The sequence below is a fragment of the Typopeltis vanoorti genome, chromosome 11 (assembly GCF_054136105.1).
Source record: "Typopeltis vanoorti isolate ZY-2024b chromosome 11, IOZ_Tvanoo_1.0, whole genome shotgun sequence".
In the NCBI taxonomy this organism is placed as follows: domain Eukaryota; kingdom Metazoa; phylum Arthropoda; class Arachnida; order Uropygi; family Thelyphonidae; genus Typopeltis; species Typopeltis vanoorti.
The window spans coordinates 9,097,808-9,115,000 of record NC_143559.1 but is presented as its reverse complement, the minus strand read 5'-3'; the positions used below and the strand labels follow the sequence as shown (position 1 = coordinate 9,115,000).

The 17,193-nt window shown below is 35.7% G+C and overlaps 1 protein-coding gene across 1 annotated transcript in view; it reads left to right on the top strand.

The window, feature by feature from the left end:
* The window catches only part of LOC150101290 (cysteine dioxygenase type 1-like), a 172,523-nt gene that overhangs the window by 90,408 nt on the left and 64,922 nt on the right, over window positions 1-17,193 (top strand). The window contains exon 2 of the mRNA XM_090400343.1: window positions 11,816-11,933. Within this exon, the coding sequence (XP_090256469.1) occupies window positions 11,816-11,933 (118 nt within the window). The remainder of the gene's footprint in view (window positions 1-11,815; window positions 11,934-17,193) is intronic.

Sequence of the window (17,193 nt, the reverse complement as noted above, 5' to 3'; positions counted from 1 at the left end):
TATATATATTATATATATATATATATATATATATATATATATATATTATATATATATATATATATATATATATATATATATATATTATATATATACATATATATACATATATACATATATATATTATATATATACATATATATACATATATATACATATATACACATATATGTGTGTGTGTGTATATATATATATATATATATATATATATATATATATATATATATATATGCGTATATATATAGTTTTATGAAGAATTAAATGACTAGAACCGAGATTTAAGTAAAAAGGTTTTCATATAAACACACTACTAGTTTCGGCCTGTAACAGCCTTCTTCAGGTGACATTATAAAAGAAAAAAACACTAAACATTGAGGGTTAAAAGAATATGAATTACGCAGACAGTCTTTATACATAATTAGCATGAAAACGTTGTAGTTGTATTTGAAGCTGTTCTTTCGTTTGTTGCATTGTTGGGAGAGTGCGTGTTTGCTGCATCACGTGAACGCCAGTACATGATTACAGCTGAATTACTATCTGGGAGGTTGTAGCTTAAGTTGTTATTTAGATGAACAGGATTGAAGATGATTTCTGTAGATTCCACAATTTTTCACTGTATTTCGTCACTGCAACGGAAGATGTTAGTAGATTTTTCCCAGCATACTTTGTAACTTTGGTTATCATCATTAGGATTAGCCGAGAAAAGGATATGACTTGATAATGCACTCGCTCGCTGTCTCTTGTAAGTAATGTCTCTCATGTGTTCTTCCATACGCATTTCGACAGATTTGTCTGTCTGCCCGAAATAAGGAACATCGTAGTCACATAATATTTTATATACACCAGGGTATTTGTGTTGATGATGACAAGGTTTTGGGTGGCTAATTAAGGAACGGATCTTTGGAAGTGGAGTGAACATGGTTCTGATATTGTATTTTCTTAGAACATTTGCTAATTTGTGTGAAACAGTACTTATGTAAGGAATAGATACATTGCCTTTGAATCTATTTGTTTCTTCTGAGTGATGTCTACGAGGATTAAGAAGGAATTTGTCAATGATTTTCTTGGAATATCCATTAACTTCGAAAGAAATTTTCAGATGGTTTATTTCTGTAAGCAGTTAATTTGGGTCATCAAGAAGAGAACGGGCTCTATGTCGCAAGGTGGAAATTATTCCAAGCTTATGAGGAGGGAAATGATGATACTGACTGTGCATATAGCTGTTGGTATGTGTGGGTTTTCTATATATCGATATTTTTAGTTTACCAGATGAACGAGTCAGTTTGACATCAAGAAAAGGCAAGGAATTATCCGTTTCAAGCTCAGCAGTAAACTTAATACTTTGATGTCGGCTATTGAGATGTTCGAGGAAAACCATAAGGGATTCATGTCCATGGCTCCAAACAGTGGAGTTTGTTTGGAGCCATGGAAATAAATTATTATTTTTACCTTGGGTAATGTATATTAGGGTTACCAAGTAATTTTATGAACTTGGTTAAAAAGGTTGAAATCGGTCTGGGTAGTGACCCCACCCATAATGTATTGCAGTATACATCTCTTAGTGAGATGTGCTTTACATTATGGAAAATACTAAGAATTCTGATCAGAGCTTTACCCACCTTTACAATGAGTTGCTCTGGTGTTGCACCACGTTTAGACTTGAACTACGTTCAGGCGCAAACTTAACTGTTTGCTTACATGTGATTAGGAGTAAAATAACCAAGTTTATAAAATTACTTGGTAACCCTAATATACATTACCCAAGGTAAAAAAAAAAATATATATATATGAAAGAATGATCATTAACTCGGTTACCATACATATTTTTTGAAAAGAATTGAATGACTAGAACCGAGATTTAAGTAAAAAGGTTTTAATATAAAACACGACTAGTTTCGGCTTAACAGCCTACATCAGGTGAGATTATAAAAGAAAGAAAAAACACTAAAACACTGAAGCTTAAATAAACTATGAACATCATAGAGAGTCTCTATACATAATTGACACTAAATCGTTGCGGTTGTATTTAAAGCTGTTCTTTCGTTAGTTGTATTGTTGGGAAAGTGCGTGCTAGTAGCATCTCGTGAACGCAAGTACATGATTATAGCTGTATGACAATTTGAGAGGTTGTAGCTGAAGTTATTATTTTGATGGACAGGATTGAAGATGATTTCTTTTGAATCCACTATTTTTCTCTCTAGTTCATCATTGCAACGGAAGATGTTAGTAGATTTTTCCCAGCAGACTTTGTGACTTTGTTTATCATCATTAGGATTAGCCGAAAAATGGATATGACTAGATAATGCACTGGCTCGCTGTCTCTTGTAAGTAATGTCCCTCATGTGTTCTTCCATACGCAATTCGACAGATTTGTCTGTCTGCCCAAAATAAGGAATATCAGAATTACACAATATTTTATATACACCATGGTATTTGATTTGATGATGACAAGGCTTTGAGTGGCTTATTAAGAAACGGATCTTTGGAAGTGGAGTGAACAAGGTTCTGATATTGTATTTTCTTGGAACTTTTGCTACTTTGTGTGAAACGGTACTTATGCAAGGAATAGACATATTGCCTTTGAATCTATTTGTTTCTTCTGTGTGATGTCTAGGAGGATTAAGAAGGAATTTTTCAATGATTCTCTTGGAATATCCATTAACTTCGAAAGAGGTTTTAAGATGGTTTATTTCTGTAAGAAGTTCATTTAGGTCATCCAGAATACAACGGGTTGTATGTCCCAAGGTGGAAATTATTCCAATCTTATGAGGAGGGAAGTGATGGGACTGACTGTGCAGATATCTGTTGGTATGTGTTGGGTTTCTATATATCGATATTTTGAGTTTATCAGAAGTGCGAGACAGTTTGAGATCAAGAAAAGGCAAGGAATTGTCCGTTTCAAGCTCGGCAGTAAAGTTAATACTTTGATATCGGCTATTGAGATGTTCGAGGAAAACCATAAGGGAATCATGTCCATTGCTCCAAATAATGAAGACATCATCTACATATCGTTTCCAAACTTTACGTGTTAAAATAAAGGAAGAGATAGCTTTGGTTTCAAAACCCTCTAAGTAAATATTTGCGAGTACAGGGGATAAAGGATTACCCAAGTCCATGATTTTCTTTGTATATATTATGTTGTACCATCTTTAGACTTGAACTATGTTTCAGGCGCAAATTTAATTGTTTGCATACTTGGGATTAGGAGTTAAATAACCAAGCTTATAAACTTACTTGGTAACCCTAATATACAGTATCCCCAAGTTAAAAAAAATATTACATCTATATCTCCTCCAGAGATTCTTATTAAAAATAAAAACACCTTGCAGCAACTTCTATAGGTAAAGTTGATAAGGCTCTTTATTACTAAAACCTTGGTATTTAGCATCTAGCTACTCACCGAAAAGTTGAAACCGGTCTGGGTAGTTACCCCACCCATAATGTATTGCAGGTGTATTGCAGTATATATACATCTTTTAGTGAGATGTGCTTTACATAATGAGAAAATACTAAGAATAGTGATCAGAGCTTCATCAACTTTACAATGATTTGCCCTGGTGTTGTACTATCTTTAGACTTGAACTATGTTTCAGGCGCAAACTTAATTGTTTGCATACTTCGGATTAGAGTTATATATATATATATATATATAACGTCAACTGAAAAAAAAATTACTACATACTTTTTTACTTCAAACAAAGATCCAGATTTTCCGAGCAGTTAAATTAAAGATTTCTGTTTTTTAAAATTCGATTTAAACCATAAATTCATATATGAATTGACTATTTGGGAAATGTTGATCAAGTAGCTTAGAAAAAGTTATTTTAATACCAACTAGTTTCACCATCTTAAACTGTTGGCATCTTCAGGGTACAGGACTGATGATAGGAACTAAAGCTAACAAAACATGTTACAGATAAGACAGTAACAGAATTCTAATTATAAATTACAAAACCACACTGAACGTGTGCAATACACGTGTGGCGCGTACATGATTTCACTTTTTGTTGTTTAGGAACGTTTTATAGTTGGTACTATAGTTCATTTCTTGTGTGTTTAGAGATCTAAGTAGGGTCTTCCAGATCTCGGATGAGAATAAACCTTGGTTCCTATTAAGATCTTCTACAGCACGGCGACTGTTGTGGCTTCTTTAAAAATACGAGAGCGGTAATCCTCTTCTATGTAAAATAAATTCATATGTTCATAGTTCTTTATTATTTGTTTCCAGTATTACTTCGTTCTTCGAATGTTAACATCAACTGAGTGTTTATCAGCTTATGATTTTCAGTTTAGCAGTGATTACTTACCTGTATGGTGTACCAATACCAATCTCTCTCTCTCTCTCTCTCTCTCTCTCTCTCTCAATATTTGTTAACAATAATCATACTTCGGGTATTATTTTTGATAGCCAATACCAACTAAATTTTACGTTTTTTTTCTTGTATACTAGGTTTCTTATAATATAGGTCATTCTTACAATTTATGACTAGAATAAACACAGAAATGATAATTTAAGAGAAAGTGGGAATACTAGAGGAGTAAAATAAAAATTTTCGGGAATTCTCTAAGACTGCCATTTCTCTTTCCCGATTCCAGAAGATTACAAAATGTCAGGAATTAAAAACCCTATCTGCATGATAACTTTGTTATTGTCCACCTATGCCATTAGCTTAAAAATCACTGGTCGTTGAAGCTGTGCTGTCTACCCCCTCCCCAACTCCCACCCTGCCTTAGAGTTTAGTAAACAAGTCACTGGACATGGGCATAATGATTATCCTCAAAATTCAGGAGAATGCTGACACCCTCTATACACAATACTTAGATAGAATTTCGGTGGATTTCAGTATTTCTTGCTGCTTTCCTGAATTGGAACAAAATACAGAGTTTATAACAGTTATTCGAAAATCAAATCTTATTGGGGGCGTAATTAAAACTTAATCACGCTTTTTATGTTGCCAATTTTATTGTTCAGTTTGAATTCAATTTATTAATGTTAACACATAGTACAAATGATTAGATACACCTTGGAAAGAAATCAACGGACATCCCCGTGGGAACGGTGCATCTTGCCATGTAACGAGTCACGTGTTTGTAGTCGGTATAAATTTGAGATGCTCCCAAGTCAGTGCAGCTGTGTCCGAGTAAAATGGCTGCGAGAAGGGAACTGACAGAGTTTGAAAGAGGCGCTGTGATAGGATTACATATTACAGGCCTATCTGTTCCGCAAATTGTTGACAACTTGGGCCATTCCAGGTCAACAATCAGTGATAATATGTTGAGATGGAAGCGCAGGGAGTCACCTGCAAGTGCTCCCAGCGGACAACCCGCCACATTCACGGAATATGACCCTAGAATATCACGAAGGATGATATGTAAAAACCGCCATTCCTAGGCCGACACGTTGAATGAACAGTTCCTGGCATCGACTGGAACACGAATCTGCACAAAAACATTTAGAACCGAGGCTCACAACATGGGTTTCCATGGTAGGACTGGAATATGCAATCCCCACATTTCCCAAACCAACACGCAGCATCAATTCAGTGGTGCAAATAGCGTATACAGTAGGGCGTGGAAACTTGGAAAATTGTGTTATGGAGCGACGAATCACGCTACACCATCTACCAAACAGATGGACGGGTGTGGATGTGGCGGATGTTCGATGAACGTCCTTACCAGAGTGCGTAACAACAGCTATGAAAATCGGAAGTGGCGATGTGATGGTATGGTCCTGTTTTTCATGGTTTGTCTTCGAACCTCTGTCTATGGTGCCACAAACATTGAACTACGAGAGGTATCTGAACAATCTGGACAGTGCAGTGCTTCCTACTTTGTGTCGTTTCTACGGAACTGACCATTGTCTCTTTCAGCAAGACAGTGCACCATGTTATAGGTTGCTGCCGTAACTGCGTGATTTGTAGACGATTGCTACCATTACATGATTGCTACTATAATCACGGTAGCAATCATGATTATGGTTGAGAATCCTATTAAACATCTATGGGATGAACTGGAGCTTCGGGTGAAGTCAAAAGTCGTCCGCGCCACAATAGTCCAAGCCTCATTACATGCATACAGGAAGCATGGTCCAAAATTTCCATTGATAACTATCGTATGTTTGTGGAATGTATGTCCCATAGGATTGCTGCAATCATTGCAGTGAAAGGTGGTCCTACATCTTATTAAGACGTGTATAATGATTGTTTATTCCTCCCACTATGGTGTCCTTTGACCTCCTTCCAAACAGTGTATTTCCTCTTAAAGCTAACGACCTTATCTTACAATTATTGATACGAAATCCAAAGACGCTTTGCAGGTAGTGGAGACATAAGTACCGATGGTTATTATTATAATTAATTAAATTACATGCTGCATTCGTAGTTTTACTTTCTATTTGTTCAAGTATACCGACATGAATTAGGTTTAGTACATGTTCTGGGTTTTCAGCCGTTGTTTGTAAGATTTGAGAGAGCTCTGGCATAGGTATGACACGATAGTATTCCGGACTTTGATCACTCGCTGATATGTGATATTTGTAAGTCATCAAATCTCCTGCTGTATCCTAGAGCAGGTTATTGGTTTATTATTATCGTTGGCTGAATATTTTATGGAAGTGGATCCTGATGCAAAATCAGTACTTAGATCATCTTCCTTATCCATGGGCACTTCATCTCCATGTTCTCGTTATGATCCTTAATGCTGATTTTCCAATACTCTAATCCCTGATTCAACATTGGCGTGTGTGCTACAACATTTACGGATTTATGAAAAGATGTCCCACGTGTTTCTATTATATTTCTGAACATTAGTGCTTGGGCATCTACTTGTCAAAATGCTTCATTAGTTGTTAGGTCAGATTGTCTTTATTTGACGTGTATTTCCTCGCATCTTGAGCTACATTAACTTAAGTTTAAATTAAGTTATTTTTTAGACCTGCCAGCGAGAGGTAAAAAATCGTCAGCATATGGATAAAAAAAGTAAACATTGTAAGAATGACTTGAACAGCAACAATGTTCAGATATTCCTTGGAGGATACCCGATCCTCCAGCAATATCAGGGGATCCGTTCTGTAATAATCGAACACGTGCCACACCATGACACCACCTGTAGAACCTTGAGTTCTGTTTTCAAGTCAAGCTAGGTTCATTGCTTTATGGGGCTGCCGCTAAACTCTCTGCCTACAGTTAGTACAGAACATGGCGTGCTATGACTTGACGGACCACATGTCTTTTTCCAGTCTTCCAGTGTTCAGTCACGGTGTTCCTGACACCATTATAGACGAACTTTCCAATTCTTCGCAGAAATCTCTGGTTTCCGTATAGACATTCGATGGCCAATACCGATCTTCAATTCCTTTCGCATAGTGTGGTGACATATGAGTCGGAAACAGCCTTCATTAAATGCTTCAATCAATTGCTGCACACAGGAAGTTCTGTTTGTCCGTCTCAGAAGACGGCAATCTGGTTCCTGACAGATTGCCTTAGGATCACAGTTACGCCTCTTAGACAAGCAATGCTGGTTATTTTCCTACTGATTAAACACAATTCAAATACTTTTATTAGTAGTGATATATTTATTTATTTTTTATATCAAACTCTCACTCGACTGGTGGCTTTCTCTGTGACATATTATTGTTATGTGTGGATGAGGTAAAGGAGAAAAAGAAATCGATTGATGTGTATCTTGAACAGCTATGGACTGTAATATTTGTGTAGGATAGCATGACTGAGGCTGTTCTAAATGACAAAGCTAGATGGAATGCATGTGGAGGAAGAGAAGTTGGTTCGGCAGTTTCAACCTGCACAGTAAATGGATCTTGATCCTCAGCTGCTCCTGTGCTTACAACACTAGAAGAAAGTAGAGGAATGAAAATGCATATTGAAGAGACATAAGGAAGAATCCAAATGTATGTGAAAGAGGATTAAAATGAATCTGTGATATAGGTGTGAGTTAGTTAATAGGGCTGTACTCGTGTGGATATCTTGAAGCATATGATAGTTTAGTATTCCAATGTTGGGTGGAATTGAAATTTGTATAATGTCAGCACTTGTGGGTGAAAATCAATGTGTTAAGCGAAAAACCATAATTTTTTTTTTACTGAGATGTGTTTGCGTAAGGCTAGAGGTTAAAATAAGTCGATCTGATCATCGTTTTTCTTTCTTTTTTGAGATAGGATATTATTGAAATATTTAAATTTAGAAGTGGTGTCAAGTGAAAGCTTTCTTGATAGAAATGAGGCACGCCTGTTGCAGTAGCAGTTTATCCATCAAGTTATCCTTGACCGCAGGTGAATATCAAGGCTATCACCTGCGGTCAAGGTCAAGGAGTTTTAAGCCATTCGTTATAGAAGATATTAAAACTTCTATTGATGGTTCCCTTCACGGTTTATTAATTGTGAAGGGAATGGACGTTACTGTTTATAGCATAAGGAATAGAGTGGGGAATGTACAGAGCACTACGGTACTGCAGCATTGGTGAAAACACCCGAGGAGGAGAAACATACCATGCTATGTAGGCAACTAGGAAAGGAGTTGGCAACCTGCGCGCAAAAGGTGGAATGCAGAATATATCAAGTTTGATATTCCATGTCCGATCACGTGTCCTAAAAATATCAAGACCAACCAAGTGAGATGCTCCAAACCTTTCCTTTCCAAGCGTGGTGACAGCTAGAAATCCATCTTGTTTATCACTAATTAGCTGGTGTGCTCCAGGTTGTGAAGAAATTGACCGTTTCCATGAAATTTCACTATGTCTGAAAGGAATAGTGAGAGCAATTTGACGATTATGTTTTTGTCCTGGATCACTGTTTCTCCTAAAACAAAAAGGTTCACGGACTTGTTTCCATGTTGTAGGTTTACTTTGTTTCCAAGCCAGTCGAGTAAGATAGATTGGAAAGGCAAAACGTAATATGTGTTAATTTTAGAGCAGAAATATTTAGCACAATATAAGGGATACTTACAGGACCAGATATATGTTACATTTTTGAAAGAATTCTTAGAATTATTTCTAAGGAAAGAATGGAGGGGAGCGTTATTCATGGTAATGTTAGATCCTGAATGGATGAATTTTAAGAAATTATTCATTCAGAATCTAACATAAGAATTTGGCTAACTCAGATAATACCTGATTAACAGCACACAGTTCTGAATTTTATGTTGTATAGGAAGTTGTTTTATAACATGTAAATCGCACTAAAAAAATCTTGTAGTTGAAAACTAAACTGAAGGATTATCGGATTAATCAATTTGTAATAAGGAAATAGTAGTATAATCTTGTCCCATTAAGCTGTCTTAAACTTAATATGTCGCCAAAGAAGTTAAGAGTACGAGTGCAAAGGTCGAGTCGCACGTATCGGCACGTATCGGCACGTATCGTGATGCAAGCGGGATTCCCTAGAATACATCACCTAACGGCAGCTAGGACTTTGAGGATCATCTTGAGGGCATGAAAACTAAGGGTCCTGTAGAAGAGAAGGGACGAAATATAAGGCAGTGAGCCCAATAATGCGAGGCTTTTTTCTGGTTGTTCCTGATTTCACCTCGAGGATTCCTGACTAGCGGACGTCCCATAATGCCGGATAGCAGACAGGCATTCTGAGTAAGCTGAACAAGATTCCATGACGAGCAGCACGCGAATCATCGGCCTACGCAGAAATTGTGCCAGTCGCGGGATGTCCCACTCAAGTAGGAGCAGAGACAACACTGTATGGAGACAGTGAGAAGTTCGAGTCCGGGAGAAGTTAAAACGGACGGCGTAGTCGTAAGCCTATTGCAGAAGCAACCGATCGAAGGAGGATCCCAACAACACGTTGCCGTTAACAGACCTTCGGAAAAAGATTGGGTAACGTAAAGACCTTTACTAAATGTTTGAATGAGACAGAATTTAATGTTAGATCATGTTAAGTGGACAATTCATAGTGGACTATAATAAGGATTTGTATTTTGAGATAGAGTAATTCTGCTGAACAAAGGAATGTCAGGAGGAAAATTTTAGCTGCATATGACTGAGATTATATGTGAATTTGTAATTTTGTAGATGATTTATACCAGAATAGTAACGGGGTGTGAAATGTTTTTAAATGTAGCATGCATTAAGAGTTTGATTTAGAATAACATAGTTAGCTAGTTTTAATGTTTTATAGTTTGTGTGTGATTAACAATTTGATCTATGAGTGTTTTGTTAAATTAGCATTGAGTAACTAACTTAGCAAGAGATTTTGAAAAGCTTAGTATCCTATTCCAATTATAGTTGTAAAGTGTAATTTGTTCCAATAAACATGTTTTGTTGTATATGCCTGACTCATGGCTGATTTCGAGAATTCAAATTACCACTTGCAAAAATTTAGAACCATAGCGGGAGAGAATTTAATGAAAGTGTTTGAATAATAGATTATTGGCCACGATTGCAATTAGTACCAGTATCTATTTAGTGTATATTAGAATGAATCGCAGTTAACCTAGGAATATTCCCTGAATTTTGAATAAGCTCATATTATAAGACTCTGGCTGGTGCAGCAATAAAAAATAAATTTGCCAGTGTCCGAAAAGGAAGCATTCCTAGGTATAGTTGAGTAAGGCATTCTTAAGGAAGTGTATTAGTATATTATATCAGTGAAGAAAGTAAGAAAAAAATTAATAAATATAAAAGGAAGAGTGAAAGAAAGATACAAGTAAATAGACAATATATTATATCAATAACGAAAGATAACGAAGATATAACAGTAATAGGGTAATCTGCCAAGCTCATTAATATAACAGAAGAGAAAATGATGCCTGCAGTTCTCATTCATTTTCGATACCGCAATTGTGAATTGAAGATAAGAGCAAGGAAGAGCAGAAGTTTTATACAGTGTTCCTGGCAATGGATCAAACCTCTCGACTGCTATTAAAAAAGTATAATTTTTTTTTATTGATTGTTTCAGCTGGTGTCGAGATACTTGTGATATGAATTTATTTTATTGGTTACTTCGGTATTTGCTTAAGAACCAAGTTTGGACAGTGGTTAAATTAATGTTTTATTTGAATAGAGAAATAATTTTTTAAAATTATTTCTCTTATTTGCTCAAAGTACGTGTTTAAATCAAGATAACGGGAACAATAATCTCATTTGATGTCATTGTAATTCCGAATGATGATGATGAGAATAACTGAGTGAAGAGCGTTCCGTTCCCTGGTAAAGGAAACTTCGACGAAGTAATGATCTAAGTTAAAAAGGAGAAGGTGTGGGATGAATTTCATCTCCCGATATGATACTACTGTTCCGCTTATTGGAGATCTGAAGTGCCTTGAAAAAGTTTCATGTTTGGTCTCTAGAGCAGGATTTCCGGATATGTAAAATAAATAAAAAATGAAATTAATAAAAGGAGGAAAAATGTATATCTTTCTCACAATGCGAGTACATTATTGATTTTCAGAAAAACCTTTCGTGTGGAGCTACAAAAAAAATGACATTTACAGTATATTTGGAAAGAGAGCTGGAAAAGGAAATTAATTCTTTAGTAGGATGGTGAAAATCGTCTGGTATTCTTCTAGAAAGATGCTGTCAGTCTTTGGAAATGAAGAAAGGAAGCTAGCTTAAGTAAACGGTGAAGTCACCACAAACGATAACCTCATCGTTTAGGTGACCAATTGGATTCGAATTTTTATATATATATATATATATATATATATATATATATATATATATATATATATATATATATATATATATATATATATATATATATATATATATATATATATATATAATGTTTTATGTAACAGTTTTCAGTAGTTTATCTATTGAATTAGTTAATTTTTAAATTTATTTTCTGCAGGTATACTCGTAACCTTGTTGATGAAGGAAATGGGAAGTTTAATCTCATGGTGCTAGCATGGTCTGAAGGCCAGGGAAGCAGTATTCATGATCACGCCAACTCACACTGTTTTATGAAGGTAGAGTAATATTGTTATTATATTGCCACTTTGTCATTTAGCAAAGTCCAAATCATAGCCATTGTAGACAAAAGTTTTGTATCACGAAATATGTAGCTTATGATGATACAACGGCCATGAAACCCATACGGGCAGATAAGGCACCATATTATGAAACCATTATAATGCCGTTGGTTCTGATGTAGTTTTGCCGATTTGCTTGTATTCTTCTGGCCAGTTTGCCTGGTTGAGGAAGAAAAATCCTACCAATTCCGTATGAGACGAGCTAACTCATCTTCAATTGAAAAGTCCTAATGAATGTTTTTCCGTCCTAGACGGCATTCGAACCAAGGTCTCTCCAACCAAAGGGCATCGTCTTCAGCAATCTCAAGGTTGCTGAAGAATACGTTGACAAGCAGAGACAAGCAGGTTATTGTTCCTCTGTATCGAGCCTTGATAAGACCCCATCTCGACTACTGTGCCCAGATTTGGTCACCTAGGTTTCTTCTTGATGGGGAGGAGGTGGAGAGGATCCAGAGGCGAGTGATCAAGATGATATGTCTGTGGAATGAACCTTATGAGAACAGGTTGAGGATTTGTGGGTTGCAAAAATAGGTTGATAGGCGGAGGAGGGGAGATATGATTGAGGCATTCAAATTACTGAAGGGTTTCTATAAAATTAATTCAGAAGATATTTTGAGAACACGGCTGGTTGTGGGAAGACTAGGGGACATCCATGGAAACTGGGCAAAAATGTGGTTAGTAAAGGTGTTAGAGCTGGGTTCTTTACTTTTAGAGTGGTGAATGAGTGGAATGCGCTCTCAGAGTCTGTGGTGGATGCTGTGACAGTGAATGAGTTTAAGGCGAGGTATGATAGATACTGTATGAATGTCGAATAGTTGTGATGAATATGATTTGGGGCCTCCCTCGATGTGTCTAATGACTCCTTGGAGTTGCCCGTAATAATAATAATAATAATAATAATAATAATAATAATAATACTGACTGAACTAGTGGGGCTCTTGTACCACGAAATGAGGATAAATCGTGATTCTAAAACGAAATGAAAGTACATTAATATATATTATACAGGGTGTTCGGGATAAATTTGACATATTTATAATTAATTATATTTTTCCGTAAGTTACATGTATTAACACACACTTCTCTTCATTTAAAAGTTTGGACCCTTCTTCATTCATATACAAGATGTCAGAAAGGATGGATAGCTGGAACCCACCTGAATCATGGAAGAGGATAACTTGTATCATGATGATTCGTGCCCGCCATCAAAATAAGGATATTACGACTGCTGCCCAATGCTCCCTGAATACAGTAAAAACAATCAGGCATGAACTAGAGACTTGCAATGGTGACTACGAGGATGTAGCAAGAAGAAAGATCCCTAGCAGACGATCTGATTGCGTTCGTACAGCAGAATTCCTCGCAAATCTGCAGGAACAGGTGTTGAAGAACCCTGGCATTGGAATTCGGGCTTTGTTCGTGGAGTTGCTAACTGTAGTCAAGCCCTGGATAACAAGGGTAGCCAATGGTAGGCCGTATGTATGGCAGCAGGATTCGGCCCCTTGCCACACCTCTGGGAAAAGTCAAAAATGGTTGTCTGAAAATTTCTACGACTTCACCAGTCCAAATGTTTGGCCTCCAAACTCCCCAGACCTTAACCCCATGGATTATTTTGTATGGGGCGCAGTTGAAAAAGACACCAATCGCACTTCCAGTAATACAAAAGCCCAGTTAATGGATAAAATTAAAACAGTTTTTGCGGCCCTTCCCAGGGAGACTGTAGCATCAGCTTGTTCGAGGTTCCGAAGCAGAATTGAAGCTGTGATCGATGCTAATGGTGGTTATTTTGAGTAAATCTTGTTGATAGTATTGTAATTAACTCTGCCTGTAATGTTTTTTTGTCAATTCATTAAATTTAATAGATACAAAGAAGATTTTCTTTTTCCTTACGAAACTGTCAAATTTATCCCGAACACCCTGTATATTTATTATTTAAAAAGAAAGTATTTTATGAATAGTTTCTAATTTTCTTATGCTTATATTCATTATTATTTGCTGAACACTTTAGAATTATTCCCTTCTTTCGAATTGCTATTACTACTACTACTAATATTATTATACTACGGCTCTCTGTTAATTTCTTTGTCTAGTACAACGACTGTTACTGTTAAATAAAATCATTGCTCACAAAACTGAAGAAGTACTATGCAGCTGTTGTGATAAAAACCTGCCTATTCTTACGCGACTACTTGCAATGTTTTATTTGGCTGCAATGACAACTTGCACTATGACTGCTTTGAAGTATCGGAAACTACATGGAAGGAGGAATTCTTTAATCAGTGAATATAGCTCTTGCAGAAAAAATACAAACAAGCAAAGCAGAATAAGGCCCAAACTAGTGCCTAGAAATCAGTCAATAAAAGGAATTCTTCAGAAACACGTAATAACCGAAATACAGTAATACTGTACCTTGCCTTTGGCGGTTAATAGATGCCAAACGCTTTCCGTGTTATGTAAAACCTCACTGTTTAAAACATTATTATAATATGATACAGTGTAATGCGTTCCCAAACAGATAATTGCAGTATTGGTGAAAAAAAATGGCATCGTTTATTTGCTGCAAACTCACCAAAAATGCTAATTAAAATTAAAAGTACATAAAATTAAAAGGGATTAAAATAAAACGAAAAAAAATAGTAATGATTTTTAATGTTGATAATTTAACACGAGTTTATATTTGAAAAAAAAAATCTTATTTAAATAATGTAGCTTGCACAGGTTTTTTTCTTCATTTTCTCTTCATGCATATCTTTGTAACATCGAATAGCATATTGCAATGCTAGCCGAATTTGAATGCTTTGTTCAATGTTACGATTGTCATCCATAATTTCATTTATTATTATTATTTTTTTTTTCATTTAATGAAAATTCTTTTGTAGGCACTTCAGCAGCAGTTTCACCTAATTTATCTTCCTCTTCTTCATTGTTGATCCATTTCCGCGAGGAGTCATCATGTAGGTCATTTGAGTGCTAGTCAATGCATTCACGCACATTATCAGAATCCAAAGTTTCAAATCCGAGATAATTCCTAATCTGCACATTTGTGATTCAAAAGTAGCGAAATCATTTCCACAATGCGGTAAAAATATCACCACATAGTCTCATACTGATGACAGTTACTTCAAGCCATGATTCGCCAATGTTTTAACGTCATTCCGATATTAAAATATTTCAAAAGTCTGTCAGCGTTATGGCCCCATCTCCGATCGTTGCTTTTATGGCTTGTGAAAACGTTCTTCTCAAATAATAGGCTTTAAAAGCAGTAATGACACGTCGATTAATTGGCTGCAATGAAGATACAGTATTGCGTTGGGTGGAAGGAAAAGTAGGATGAACGGGTACATTGTCTATTCACAACAAAATTTTGAAATCCATCTCATTATTTTCTCACTAAAAATAATGGAAAAAAAATTCGCACAAAAAGAAATTGTAAACCATTCTCATCTCATTTAATGAAGTTTTTTTTTCTGATTGTAGTCTTCAGTCCATAGATATTAAAAGACGTTCCATATTATCCATTGCAGAACTTCTATGTTTAACAATCACGTTTGTCATGTAAGATGATGTGGCTATTCTATGTTTTTTCATTTCATCTTTCTTCTCAATTAATGTTATTACCGATGACTTGTTCATTCCTTTGTCGCATGGTATTTTAGGATAATATGCTTCTTCATGACGCTTTATAATTTCAAATTTTTATTCTAGCGTTAACCATTTACGTTTTTTAGATTCACAAGCTTCGTTGCACTTTCTCTTCCACTCATAACTGCTTTTAAAGGGTACTCGTACGTTAAAAATTTTTTTTTATCTTTCATTTAAAGATTATATTTTAATAATAATAATAATAATAATAATAATAATAATAATAGTAATAATAATAAAACGTAGGACGACCGCGAGTTTGCTTGCACCAAAGCTGATGCAAGCAAAGTATCGATGCTCACAATATTCTAAAGTGAGCATCGATACAGCTGTTATTGAGGTGTGCTAAACCACTACGATACTGTCTTAGTACGGTTGGAATGTCGGTAATGTAGTACAGTACCGTATTGTATTATTGTAAAAAACCTTTTAAATTGTTAAAAATTATAAATCGTGCTGTAGTAAAACCTGCCATGTTCAAAACCTTGCTATGCAAGGTATTGTTGTATATCATAAAGAATTAAGTATAATGAGCACTTCCTCTTAGAATCCAGGTAATCACAACGGATGAAATTGAAACACTGAAATAAGTTTTCACTCTGCATAAACAAGAAATAAAAGAACAGTTATCACGGTAGGAAGAATTACTAAAATTCAATTACGAAAGCGCTCATGAACCGTGAAACTCGGTCAAAAAAATGAAAGAAAATATGAAATCACTGATTGGAACGTAGAGACAACTAAAGAAAGAGATCGGAGATGGCCAAAATCTAAGATCGGAGATGGCCAAATTGAGCACAAAAGTTAAAGAATCATACCAATCAGCTTACATCCAAACTACAAATCGAAGGCAATCCGGAATATGACAGAGAATTTAATGGATGCAGTTCAAAATTTACGAAATGTATGAATACTGAACTTACCTGTGAATAAATAAATTCTAGTCAACGGATAACAAATAGAAGAAAAGTTCACCCCACACATATCACAGTCCATCACGCCTCACAATAAACTGAATGAAGATTAATGAAAGAAAAAAAAATCATCAAAAGCATAGGGTTGTTGGAAAGAGTGTCCAGTATGTGTGAACGATTACCTTACACCCTGATCCGATGATCATGGGTCCATTTGACATGCTCTTTGCACATATAACCGAGCAAATCTTATTTTTTTAAAATTTAACAAATGCTTCTTTTTTGGACAGAGCCACTTTAGAACTTAATCTTGGCATAGTGCAGAAGTGGCTTTCTTCCTGTCTCGTTCTTCCTTCGCTTTTGACAGCAGCCGTACTATAACAGTAGATTGATTACAGGACACCCTTTTAGGTATTTTACGAGAGGAATAGCCTTCTCTATTCAAAGCTTGAATCACACTTTATCTGGAAGGTGTTAACTGCACGTTACTAGCCATAGCGATATCAGCACGAAAATGCGAAAACTATCTCTCGCTAGACAGCGAGAGATAGTTTTCGCATTTTCCAATACGCCTTCCAGAAAACAAAAAGCACCATCACTTTATTAGAAGACATCGCCGACGCAATAAACAAAGCTCTCGA